The sequence below is a fragment of the Lynx canadensis genome, chromosome E2 (genome assembly GCF_007474595.2).
Source record: "Lynx canadensis isolate LIC74 chromosome E2, mLynCan4.pri.v2, whole genome shotgun sequence".
NCBI classification, from domain to species: Eukaryota; Metazoa; Chordata; class Mammalia; order Carnivora; family Felidae; genus Lynx; species Lynx canadensis.
In genome coordinates this window covers 55,305,492-55,319,578 of record NC_044317.1, presented here as the reverse complement: position 1 = coordinate 55,319,578, position 14,087 = coordinate 55,305,492, and the positions used below count along the sequence as shown (strand labels likewise).

The following is a 14,087-nucleotide window of genomic DNA, read 5'->3' as shown; positions in this document are numbered from 1 at the left end:
ACACAATCAATTCCTAATATTTTTATCACCACACACACAAAAAACTTGTAGCCTTCAACCATCACCCTAAGTAGCCTCATCCCTCCAAACTCTGGGCACCATAAGCTTATTTTCTGTTTCCATCCATTTGTCCAGTAGGGACATTTCCTACAAATGGAATCTATCATCTTTTGGAATTGACTTCTTTTAAATAACATAATATTTTCAAGATGCAACCACACTGTAGCATGTGTCAGGAATTTCCTCTTTTTTTTTTTCTTGAGAGACAGAGAGAGGGGGGAGGAGGGAGGGAGGGAGGGAAAGTGTGAGTAGCAGAAGGATGGAGGGAGAGAGAGAATCTTAAGCAATCTCCCCGTTCAGCATGGAGCCTGACATGGGGCTCAATCCCATCATGTTGGGATCATGACCTGAGTCGCAATTAGGAGTCACATGCTCAACAAACCAAGTCACCCATGATCTGCCTCCTTTTAAAAAACTTTTTAATATGTATGTCTAATGTACATACAGCAAATTTTACTGTCCAATGTACAGTTCTATCATTTGTCATACACTTCTTTCATCAACCTGCCAGAAATTCTCCCTTTGTCATCATACTCCCTGTTCCTGAGACTCAGTGAGACACCCAAATAAACTTCTAACACGAGGGCATTATCTATCTTTCATCCACCTCAGACTCTGAATCAGAGACCACCTAGGGCATGAGTCTCTTGAGGCCAGAGACACTGTGCCTGCCCAGGCATCCTGCTCAGGACACAGTCTGGAGCTCCAAGTCCCCAGGGTGCACCGCAGGGACTATCACGCCCCATGTCACTTCCACTGGTGGAGGTTAGCAGTTGTGGAAAATCGGAACCCCCTCAGCACATCACGCTTTCTCACACCAAACAGGCCTTTGTCCAAACCATTCCATACCTTAGAGAGCAGTTCCCATTCAATTCTCAGATCGTTGCATAGATGTCTCCCCTTCCCTGCACCTCTGCAGGCTTGGCCCTGAACCCCAGAGCCACACTCCACCACCACGTGTCTGTCTCCCTGACCCAGAATTTCCATCCCTGGCCTGGCATCGTGAGTATGTCCTGGAGTCTGTCTCCTCTGACACTGTCGGGAAATGTTGGGTCTAATCTCTGTTCCAAGTTTCACTCAAAACAACCTCCACCAACATCTTAGGAAGACTGTTACAGTGAGTTTGCCGATAGGGAAGGGAAGGCCTGGGATGCTCTCTCCCCCTTCATTGTGTCAACAGAAGGGCAAGACTTCCGATAAAAAGAGATGTTGAGGCATTGCATTTTTCATTGCTTGCTCTCCATGTTCTGGGATCTCGCTCCACCCCAACAGCTCTGGGTCTTGTTAGCTGAGGCTGCACATTAGATATCATACAATTTTATTCGTCCCATATACCTCAATAAAACCGTGCAAGGGAGTCACAAGTGTGCTATGCACAGATACCTCTGATCAGAAACAGGCTCAATCAGCAGCTTCATTCTGATCAGTCTCTGTGAGAACAGGCCTCACCAAGGGCACTGAATGAGGGACCCACACAATTATTATAGCAGTGAAATGTGCTTCCACTGTTCACAGCCCGTTAAGGTTTGCGGTGGGTGGGGGGGAGTGAGGGAAGTCATTCATCTGCCATCCACTGTTTTCCAAGTCGCACACTCAACAGCTAGACCCCTGGCAGCAGCCCAGGAATCTGACATACGACCAGTGAAAGAAGGACTGCCTCTGATTTCGGATTTGCAGAGCCAGCACCGAGACTAACCAGACCCAGTGGCCCAGGGGACACCACCAGAGTTCAGCCTACCTAAACCATCAGCAAAGGGAGCCATGCATTTAGGGGACCCTCAGGATATTGAGGGTTCCTAGTGCCAGTGGCTTTGGCTACGCCGTGGAGCTAAAAATTTCTTCGGAAGGGATGGGTAGGACTTTTTCTTGTCAACATGGCATGTTGCTGGAAAGAGTGTGCCCTCATTCTTGAATAGGCACTTCCATTCGACACGAGAAACGTGAGGCCCTTCCTTACTCTCTTCCCAGTGAGTCCATGTTGACTCATTCCAAAAGTGGAATATGAAGCCACACAGTGAAAGCACTACTAAGGGTCAGTTTTGAGGAGAGCACACTAGCAAGTTAATCAGTGTATTGTTAAAAATTTATTTATTTAGTTTTAAAACTGCTGTTTCAAAACAGCGCACCAGTTAACTGTGTTGCACGAGCCCCCAAATCACATACCATGGGGTGCTTCTGGGTCGAGGCTTCCTCCCTTTGCCAGAGGCTCCAAATGACAGACACAGCACTCACAGAGACCTGTGCTGTCTCCCACACCCGAGGGGTTCAGTAAGACTTGACTTCCTTCTAGGTGATAGGAAGGAAACAAGAGGATTTTTCCTTCACTGCAGGAGGGACTGAGCACTTTACTAGTGAACTTTATCGGGTTCTGAATTGCTTGGGTTATATCAGCCACCCCTACTGGCAGAGGTGATGGCACATTAGACAGAGCAATTAAGACTGAGGCCTCTAACAGGCCAACAGACAGAATATCACATACGTTATCAAAACTTGGTACATCAGAGGTGGACAGAAACCCCCCAATGATGGCAAATGAAAGGCTGTGTGTCCCAGTAACACTTCTCTACCTGCACCTCACCCTGATTGGGACAATCCCGTCTGGAACTTCTGGAATGGGGAAGCAAAGCCTATAACACAACAATTCCTATTACATTGTGACATAGAAACAAACTGGTTGTCGAACTTGTTCCAAAGGGTCCTGCAATGGTCTGTTTGTGTTTCCTAAAAATACATATATTGAAACCTAACCCACAAGGTGATGGCATTTGGAGGTGGGGCCTTTGGGAAGTGTCCTGAAGGCTCTGCCCTCATGAAAGTGATGGGTGCCCTTTACAAAGAGACCTGAGAACTCCCTCCCCTATTCTGTCTTATGACAATAGCAGAAGGCTGCAACCCAGAGAAAGGCCCTCAACAACCACACTGGCACCCTGATCTCAGATTTTCAAACTCCATACCTGGGAGATGCGAACACGTTTCTACACTATACACTTGTGAATTTTCTTGTAGCAGTCCACACAGACTCAGAAAGCACTCAATTACCACATCAACTCAACTTCCCACTGTTACTATGGCAACACACAAAGGTTAGTCCTTGTACTGCTCGATTGTTATCCCATCCTCATTGCCAAGACTTCAAGAAATGTAAAGGGTATAAGATTTTACCCCATTTGCAAACCAGTAAGTGAGCCTGCCGGCTGCATGGATGCTGCAAGAAGACATGAGACTCCAGGGACCAAGACAAAAGGCAGTATTATTCAAACACAATAGGCAGCAAGAGATTCGTGGTCACATCTGTTCCCCTTGTTTCCACATATAACATCATGTATTCTGAAAGAATTGAAATTTGTTAGCTTATCAGAAAAAAATAGAATTCACTATCCACACATACAGCAATTCAGTTCTGGAAGGACTGCCAATCTAAAGATTAACGTGATATAAAGATTTTGGGGGCACCTGGGTTGATCAGTCATTTGAGCTGCTGACTCTCGATTTCTGCTAAGTAGGGGGAGATCAAGCCCCATCTTGGGTTCCACCTGAGAGTGGAGCCTGCTAAAGATTCTCTCCCTCTCTCTTTCTCTCGCTCTTTCCATCTGCCCCTCTCCCCCTTCATGCTCTCTCTCTCTACAATAAAAGTAAAAATAACTTAAAAAAGGGAAGTATTCTTGAACAGAAATAAGCATTATGTATAAAGGAGGAAAGAGTTATATTAACATTAAAACTTTCTTCTTTCTTCTCGGGGCACCTGGGTGGCTCAGTTGGTTAAGTATCTGACTTTGGCTCAGGTCGTGGTCTCACCGTTTGTGAGTTTGTGTCAGCTGTGCTGACAGCTCAGAGCCTAGAGCCTGCTTCAGATTCTGTCTCTCTCTCTCTCTCTCTCTCTCTCTCTCTCTCTCTGCCCCTCCCCCACTCATACTCTGTGTCTCTCTCTCACAAATAAACATTAGAAAATAAAAAGAATTTAAAGACTTTCTTCTCATCAGCACATACAACGACAGGCAGCATGTGGGTAACTCAGTCAGTTCAGCATCCCACTCTTGAGTTCAGGTCAGGTCAAGACCTCACAGTTCGAGAGTTTGAGCCCATCATCAGGTTCTGTGCTGACAGCATCAAGCCTGCTTGGGATTCTCTCTCCCTCTCTCTCTCTGAGTGTCCCCCAACTCGTGCACATGCTGTCTCTCACTTTCTCTCGCTCAAAATAAATAAATTTCAAGAAAAAAAATGAACATACAAAGACACAGAGAGAGCATGAGAAAAAAGAGACCAAGAAAGGAAACACGCCTAACAAATATACAGACCTACTACAAAACATTGAGAAAAGGACAACACGAGGGGCTCCTGGGTGGCTCAGTCAGGTGGGCATCCGACTTTGGCTCGCGTCATGATCTCGTGGTTTGTGAGTTCGGCCCCACGTTGGGCTCTGTGCTGACAGCTCAGAGCCTGGAGCCTGCTTTGGATTCTGTGTCTCCCTCTCTCTCTGCCCCTCTCCTGCTCATGCTCTCTCTCTCTCTCTCTGTCTCTCAAAAATAAATGTAAAAAAAAAATTTTTTTTTTAAGAAAAGGACAACATGATAGAAAAAACTGGACAAAATAAAACTAAGGTATACTTGAAAAAGATATTTCCCAATGTCTAAGGAATATGTGAAACAATGCACAACTTCCATAGTAATCAAGGAGAGTATAAGAAAATCACTACTTGATGAGGTACCTGAGTGGCTCGGTCCGTTAAGCGTCTGACTTTGGCTCAGGTCATGATCTCCTGGTTTGTGAGTTCGAGCCCTGTGTCGGGCTCTGTGCTGACAGCTCGGAGCCTGGAGCCTGCTTCTGATTCTGTCTCCCTATCTCTCTGCTCCTCCCCTGTTCACACTCTGTCTCTCTCTCAAAAATAAGCATTTTTTAAGACAAATTAAAAAAAAAAAAAGAAGTTCACTACTTCATACCAGTGCACACCAACCAGAAGTCAAAAAGAAAAAGGAAAAAAACCCAACACTGTTGACAAGCACGTCCACAAACCAAAAACCTCCTACACTGCTGGTGGGTGTGAACGTTTGTACAATTTTTCAAACTCCTTGGGCACTGTTTCCTAAAGGTGCAGAGATGTAAACCTGTCACCATTCAACTCCGTTGTTACTTCTGTGGCCAGCAGAAAGTTTTATGCGTGCTAACAAAGCATGGTAGAAATTTACGTACAGCATTATTCCTAATAGACCCAAACTGAAAACCACCACTATCCTAATTAAAAGTGGAGTGACTGAGTTAATAGTTTCAAATTTATGCAGGAGAACCCTCTCTGCAGCAATGCCAATGAATGATCAGTAACAACATGCAGCAGTAAGTTCACAAACAACAGAAAAAATGACAAAAGCCAAATACAAAGAGTCCGTGCTCTATTACTTCCTTTATATCAGTACTAAAGAGCCTAAAGTACCTATGCTGTTCCATGTCACGGCATGTATGACCGTGATGAGGACTGACTGGTAAGGAGCACAAGGGGCTTCTGAGTCTGACAATATTTTATCTATTGAACTAAATACCTGGTACAGAGTGTGATCACTTTGTGAACTTTCCTTGAGCGACACACTTACGACAGGAGAATGTGCCTTTATATATTTTAAAAACATACTTTTATATATTTTTTTCTTTTAGAAAGAGAGACAGGGCACAAGGCTGGGAGGGGGGCAGAGGGAGAGAGAGAGAATCTCAAGCAGGCTCCACATTTATCACGCAGCTCGATTCTCTCTCTCCTTCTGACCCTCTATTCTCACACTCTCTCTCTAAAATAAATTTTTTTTTAAATCAGCTAAAATTTTAATCTATGCTCTCCACTATCCGCTCCAGTCCAATCTGACCATTTCTATCTGAAAATGTTTACTCATGCTCACCTCCCATGTTCCCATAACATCATACTTCACCTAACTACCACCTTCCTAAGGATGAAATGTGCCACAATCATAACTGGGTGTCCAAGGCTTTATTCATTTACTGAATTTTTCCTCTGATACCATTCTCTTCAGTGTCAGTGTCGAGCAGCCACAGGCTGACCCATTTCCAGGCTCCTTTTGCTTTAATTCCATGCCTACATCACTTCAGGGATATTTGCTGTAACAAATTTACATGACACTCCCAAAGAGTTCTGCATAATATCCAGATTGTTTCAGGATCTGATGATTGAAATTGCATAATTTATGAACTCCTCCACTAAAATCATTAGCAAAACTTCAATAAGGATTTATAAGATAATGATATAATATTGCATTATGATTACTATTGTAACTTATTTTTCACTTTAAAGGAGATGTTAAACGTGTTCTGCTTACCATTATTAAGTTAGCCTCTCACAATTATACAGGACTCAGAGGTGAAGAAGGAATAACTGACATGAGTAACATTATGGAAATTCCTACAATTTACACAATTCTCATAAAATGAGGGCATTTTATATTCCTTATACAGGGAAAGCAGACCATGGATACCCTGGGGTCTCGGCTCATGAGCAGAAAGGGACTGACAGCTGGGAAACACAGAGTGATCACTGAACTGGTGTTCACGAGGTACCAGGTGGGACAGTCAAAAACAGACAAAACAATTTGAAAGACCGACGAAAGGGTATTAAAGTAGACAAAGGTACACACCAGGAGGAAAATGGTTTTGGTGGCTGTGGACTCAGGGGATGATGTGGAGGAGCCGCTGGTCTGATGAATGTGTTGGACCCTCTGCTTGTGCTGGTACAGAAGGAAAACCACAGAAACGCTGGCCCAGAGCATGAGCCCCACATACAACACATCAGGTAATGTTAACAACATTGTATTCAATGAATTTCTGGTTTTCTCATAACGAACAGCTGAACAGTACCCGAAACTTTTTCTGTTTGTGATGTTATTCTTGTTCAAAGTGCTACCCATAACCACAGGATACATGATATTTATCAATATCTGCAAGACCCAGCATAGGACAAGTGAAGGGACAAGGCACTTGAGAGCTTTCTCTTTAAGCACTGTCCATCTGGAGTTCTGGGGGCTGATCGTGATGGCCTGGAAGACACTCAAGAGGCAGGTCATGCCAATGGACACGCCCCTGCTCACGCCGCGAACATAGGGGAAGAATTTACACCCAAAATCACTGAACATGTTATACCACCCAAAAGTTGACAGGGTGTGGTGTATTCCAAAAGAGACCAGGACCAAAATGTTGGCTACAATCAGGTTCTTGACAATCAAATCTGTGGGCCTTGGCCTACACCTAGTGAAAGAAAAAAGCACATAATGGTAAAGAAGAGACAAGTTCCCCAGGATTCCAACCACAGTCTGGATTAAGAAGATCACTCTTATTGCCAGATCCCTGGTGGCCATCCTGTCTGTCCTCAGTGACTGATACTTGTCTTCTGGGCTAGAGGATCCTGCGTGGGAATAGGAGGCAGAGGCCAGACAAATCATGTCAACTGAAATCTGATATTCTCCACTCACCAACACTTCTTACTTTCAAATAATTACTTAAAGTTCTTCAGTCACTTGAGGCCTTCCAAGAGTTGCATGAACAACCATTACACAACACTTGCTATGTGTGAAACAACAGTATAACTACCACCCATGAAATAACTTATTTCTCATTAAATACATGAGGCAGGCACTGCTGCCTTCCTTAGAAACATAAGGACCACAGAAGAACAGAGAGGTTAAGTGCTTGTCTACATTCACTCATTAATTAGGGGCAGACAGGTGATGAGAACCTGGCTGCGCTGTGCAGAAAGTTAGTGCATTCAATTAATGATATACAAAAACACTGCTTAGCTGTGTTCTGTAAATAAACCAGATCTATATTTAGCTTTATGTTTACACTTTGCCATTTCAAGATGGATGGCGGTATTTACATGCAATTTTTGCTAATGAAAATGTTCCATTATTTATGAACACCCTTTCTATAAGCAACTATAAACCGTGAATACCACCCTAGAGATCTCAGAAAACTGTAGATGCACTGATTGCTGTCCAACAAAGCTGCAGGTTCCTGCCTCATGGAAACCTAGTTTTAATGAATGCAAGAAGGGCTCCATATTAGGAAGGCAACAGAAGGAATCATTGTTTTTTTCCAGAAACAAAAGTACTATTCCTAAGATCTTGGAACTCAAGACAGAAAACATTAGTTCCTGCTTAAACAATGTATACTGGGAACAAAATTACTACTATTTTCACAATCTATAGGTATCAATTTGTTAAAACCTCAGTTAAATAAAATTAGTAAAAGTTAAGCATGATTTGTGAAAGATACTGAAATACAAGGGGTGCCTGGGTCAGTAAGTTAAGGGTCCAAAACTTGATCTCAACTCAGGTCTTGATCTCTGGTCCTGAGTTCAAGCTTGTGTTGAGGTCTGTGCTGGGCATGAAGCCTATTTAAAGAAAAAGAAAAAGAAAAGAAAGACAGGACACATGCATAATGGAATGTCAGGCAAATACCTTGTGTGACTTGTAAGTGAAATAATCTTGGATTGGTTTTATAATATTTAATAGAGCAGAAATATCATAAGATACATTGGAGGCTAAGAATCTTGCAAGAAACTTACTAAGTTCTATTTTTCTTACGTGCTGCTTCCCTGTTAACTGGGAAAAGCCTCTCCATGTTTAATTCACAGACACTTCTTATATCTATTAAACACTTCAAATACCTGGAGTTAGAGAAAACAATTCTAAACCAGCACCTGTGATCAGACAGAATGTTTATAGATTTTTTTTTTAAGTTTTACTTATTTGGGGCGCCTGGGTGGCGCAGTCGGTTAAGCGTCCGACTTCAGCCAGGTCACGATCTCGCGGTCCGGGAGTTCGAGCCCCGCGTCAGGCTCTGGGCTGATGGCTCGGAGCCTGGAGCCTGTTTCCGATTCTGTGTCTCCCTCTCTCTCTGCCCCTCCCCCGTTCATGCTCTGTCTCTCTCTGTCTTAAAAATAAATAAACGTTGGAAAAAAAATTTTTTTTTTTAAAGTTTTACTTATTTGAACAATTTCTACATCCCACATGGGGCTTAAACTCATGACCCCAAGATCAAGAGTCCCATGAGCTTCCAACTAAGCTACCCAAGTACCCCTTAGACACACTGTTCCTACACACGTGATATGATACTAGAGATTCATCAAACTCTTTATTTCGAATCAAGGTTCTGAGGGCACCTTAGAAACCTCACAGTAATGTCTGTGGTCCCTGTAACACAGAATCAAGAGCAGACTGTCTCCAGAACTACAGTACTTAAGTACATTAAAAATCACATTCCTTTGGAGAAATTGAATTACTACATTGTACACCTAAACTAATATAACTATATTAACTCTACATTAACCAACTAGAATTAAAATAAAAACTTAAAAAACACAGATTTCATGACCACTTGGGTGAAACCACATAATCACTGTCAGCGAGGATTACACTACACGCCTTAGGAGCCATCAGGGTTGGGTGTAGGTCTAGGGCCCCATCTCTCTATACGAACTCAGCTCCTGGCTCAGGAGATAATCCAGCTTCCCGTGGCTTTGGCACTGAGCCAGATTCAAACGCAGAAAACCCCCTTTGTTCAATCTGGTCACTTACCTGGACTCCTGACACAGTTCCTTCCCTTACAGAGTCTACCTCTCAGATGAACACAGAGAAAACCCATGAACTTCTTCCTACTGCCTGCATAATGGGCTCCGTGTTGATGGTCAGAGAAGTGAGTGCGTGTGCAAGATGGGCAACCGGGCCCTGAGATGTGTTTATTACTGTGTGACCGCCCCCCCCCCCCACCTCACAACAGCAATCAGCATTTCACCTGAAGCAGCACTGGCAGTGACAGGTGTGGGACCTGAGAATATTTTTGCCAACTTTCTCCCCACTGGCCAATTACCAAGAACAACTACAAGTTTCTAGCTAGCACCTCTAGAGACCGCTGGCATGTGGGAAAGGACGCAAAGCCTGAGGGAAAGAAGCCTGGGCAGGAGGGCACCGTGGGCCCGGGACAGAAAACGCTGGAGGGGAGAATGGGTATTTGTGAGACACGGAGCCCAGGTCAAGGGCTGGGGTGACAGGGTTGAGAGAGAGAAGTAAAGGTTTTCAAGTTATAAACAAATGGCCTCTCAGGGGGAAGAAAGGACGCAGCATTTGACCTGGATACCAGTATGAGTCTGAGAAAGACGTTTTCCCCTTTGTTCTTCAATTTTCCACCCATGTTCTCACTCTCTGGAAAAACATATTTTGTAAATACACATTTTTTATGGCATCAACATACCTCTTCTTTTATGGTTTGTACTGTGTCCCATCAAACCGAATACGCTGAAGTCTTAAGCTCCAGGACCTCAGAATGTCTCTTTATTTGGAAACAGGGTCATTGCACATGGAATTACTTAAGATGAAGTCATATTAGAGTAGGGAGTCTCCTAATCTAACATGACTGGTGTCCTTACAAAAAAGGGGGGCGTAAGTTTGGGGAAAAAATGCACACGGGGTGAACACCACATGAACTTTGCTGCCACAATTCAAGGAAGCAGAAGTTGGATAGTGGCCTGAAAGGATTCCCCGAGGGCCTTCAAAGGAAGCACACCCCTGAGGACAACTTAATCTTCAACTTTTAGCTTCCAGAACCACCAGACATAAATGTCTGTTGTTTCAGCCAATCCTTGTAGGGTCCTTGTTATGGCAACCCCTGCAACTGTCACACCTTCCTTTCCACCTGCCTCCTCACGGGCAGAAGCACCTTCGAATGCAGAAAAGTCCCCCCTTCTATGTCCTTTTCCACAAGAGGGATTCATGACCAACACAAACAGCTCTGATCTGAAGGTTATCGTACTATGAGTTTCCCCTCCCCCGTCTTAGAGACACTGCCCTCCTAGAAACATCTCAAATCCTGCTACAGCACTGGGGACAGGACGGCACCAAGATCCTCCTACAAAACCAGGCACAGCAGACCCCTGTCACCTCCCCATGGGCCAGAGCTTGGGCTCCACTCTCAGAAATGAGTCCTGGAGACACAACAACTCACAGAATGCAGGTGGGGGAGGTGTGAAGCACAAGTAATGGTGTTTCTAAAACCCCCTGCTGATCCTGAGTGTGACACTGACTAAACAGTAATGGTTGGTGGGTTTAGATAAAGAGTCTGCTCTAGGGGCACCTGGGTGACTCAGTTAAGCATCCGACTTCTGCTCAGGTCATGATCTCGCAGTTTGTGAGTTCAAGCCCCACGTCGGGCTCAGACAGCTCAGAGCCTGGAGCCTGCTTCGGATCCTGTGTCTCCCTCACTCTCTGCCCCTCCCCCACTTGCACTCTCTCATGCACACTCTCTCTCAAAAATAAATAAACGTTAAAAAATTTAAAAAAAAAAAAAAAAAAGAGTCTGCTCTAGGTTTACATTTGCTCTCAGATTACATTTTCTCCTTTACATTTTCTGTTAAATTGTTCAACATTATAAGTAAACGTTAAATGAAAAGTTATGGCATGAGGGTACACAGATCCTGGGATATTGTATTTTACAGTCATTGCAAGGGCAATTTCGCAAGTATGCATGCACTGTGAGAACATGCAAAAATGGTGGAGGGATCATCCCATCTCAAGAACCACTGAGACTATCCTCATGTGCACAAAGCAACTGGACCGACTACTGATACCCCATGATGTGTGGGATAGCCAACATTTAACCCTTTTTTAAAAATTACAAAATATCATTATTTCTTCCTAATACTATAGGAATGTTGGATATTATTTAAAAAAAATAGAGAAAGTTGTTTTTTGGTTTTTCTTCTAATTCCAATTAGTCAACATATACTGCTATATTAATTTCAGGTAGACAATATAGTGATTCAACACTTTCATCAAATACATGGTGCACGTAACAACAAGTGCACTCCTTACTCCCCACTGGGTCTTTAAAACATACCCCGCATCCAGCTCCCCTCTTGTAACCATCAGCGTGTTCTCTATACTTAAAGAGTCAGTGAGAAGCACCTCAGTGGTTCTGTCGGTTAAGCATTCAACTTTGGCTCAGGACATGATCTAACAGTTTGTGGGTTCAAGCCCACTGTCAGCCTCTGTGCTGACAGCTCAGAGCCTGGAGCCTGCTTCAGATTCTATGTCTCCCTCTCAATATGCCCCTTCCGGGCTTGTGTCCTATTTCTCAAAAATAAACAAACATTACATAATTTGGCTATTGTTGACAGTGCTGCTATGAACATTGGGGTACAAGTGCCCCTATGCATCAGTACTCCTGTATCCCTTGGATAAATTCTTAGCAGTGCTATTGCTGGGTCATAGGGTAGGTCTATTTTTAATTTTCTGAGGAACCTCCACACTGCTTTCCAGAGCGGCTGCACCAATTTGCATTCCCACCAACAGTGCAAGAGGGTTCCCGTTTCTCCACATCCTCTCCAGCATCTATAGTCTCCTGATTTGTTCATTTTGGCCACTCTGACTGGCGTGAGGTGATACCTGAGTGTGGTTTTGATTTGTATTTCCCTGATAAGGAGCGACGCTGAACATCTTTTCATGTGCCTGTTGGCCATCTGGCAACGTGGATGGAACTGGAGAGTGTAATGCTAAGTGAAATAAGCCATACAGAGAAAGACAGATACCATATGGTTTCACTCTTATGTGGATCCTGAGAAACTTAACAGGAACCCATGGGGGAGGGGAAGGAAAAAAAAAAAAAAGAGGTTAGAGTGGGAGAGAGCCAAAGCATAAGAGACTGTTAAAAACTGAGAACAAACTGAGGGTTGATGGGGGGTGGGAGGGAGGGGAGGGTGGGTGATGGGTATTGAGGAGGGCACCTTTTGGGATGAGCACTGGGTGTTGTATGGAAACCAATTTGTCAATAAATTTCATATATATATAAAAAAAATAAACATTAAAATTGTTTTAATTAACAAAAAAAGAGTCAGAGAAAATTAAAGGTCTTTTCATCTTACCCAGATATTCACTATCAAGAATTTTTTTCATTTAACTCTTATACGCATAAAAACTTTTGCCTGTGTTTAGATAAAATGACTCATTAATAATCATCAGGGAATAAACTGAAGTTTTTCGGGGAATATTGGAGAGCTATTTCTATTGCATAAAGATATCTCCTTTACAGACTAATGACCAATAAAAACTATTTGATTGTAAAGTATGGCCAGTATAACAATAGTTATGTACACACTGAATCAAAACAGAGTAACTTCAAAAGCGTGTATTTATTTTTATGTCATTTCTGAGATAACATCAGATATACTCCAATGCTACGTTGAGAAACAAAATAAATCTAAATATGAAGAAAATCATTACATTTGGAGATGGAAATTGCATCAGTTTTGAGTATCAACACCTCATGTTATTGTTTATCGTTACATATGTTTCCATATTTAAAGGCACACCTTGGAGGTCTGCACATTCGGTTCCAGAGCACATCGAAAAAGCATATATCTCAAAAAGAATTCCAAGGAATTTTTCACCTCCCCATGCACATAAGTCATGTCCTCCCTGTACTGCAGTCTATTGAGTGTGCACTAGCATTATGTTTAAAAAACAACATGCATCATGTTTCAACCATACTTAGTTTCAGGAAAATGCTGACCATCATCTGAGCTTTTAGGGAGTCAGAAACTTTTTCCTGGTGGAGGGTCTTGTCGCCGTGTTGAAGGCTGCTGACTGGTCAGGGTGGGCGTTACCGAGGTTGGGGTGGAGGTGGCAATATCTTTCAAAAAGACAACAATAACGTTTGCTGCCTTGATTGAGGCTTCCTTTCACACCAATTTCTCTGTATCGTGTGATGCTGTCTCGTTGCATTTTAGCCACAGAACTGCTTTCAGAACTGGAGTCAATCCTCTCCAACCCTGCTGCTGCTTTACCAACTAGGACTATGTACCCTTCCACAACCTTTGGTGTCATTTCTACAATCCTCACAGCATCTCCGCCAGGAGTCGATTCCATCTCAGTCCTCCAGAAGGAGCAACTCCTCATGCGCTCAAGTTTGATCATGAGATTGCAGAAACTCAGCCCCACTGACAGACTCAACATCTAATTCAGATCTCTTGCTTCCTCCACCACATC

At 43.3% G+C, this 14,087-nt stretch overlaps 1 protein-coding gene across 1 annotated transcript; it reads right to left on the bottom strand.

The window, feature by feature from the left end:
- Positions 1-6,464: 6,464 nt before the first annotated feature.
- LOC115503259 (vomeronasal type-1 receptor 4-like) lies at positions 6,465-7,490 on the bottom strand. Its single transcript, XM_030299384.1, has one exon. The coding sequence runs from the start codon at positions 7,488-7,490 to the stop codon at positions 6,465-6,467; it is 1,026 nt and encodes a 341-aa protein (XP_030155244.1).
- Between the last annotated feature and the right edge of the window lie 6,597 nt (positions 7,491-14,087).

Bases quoted from the DNA above. Each gene is read 5' to 3' on its own strand.
- LOC115503259 (XM_030299384.1), bottom strand. From the start codon at position 7,490: ATGATTTGTCTGGCCTCTGCCTCCTATTCCCACGCAGGATCCTCTAGC.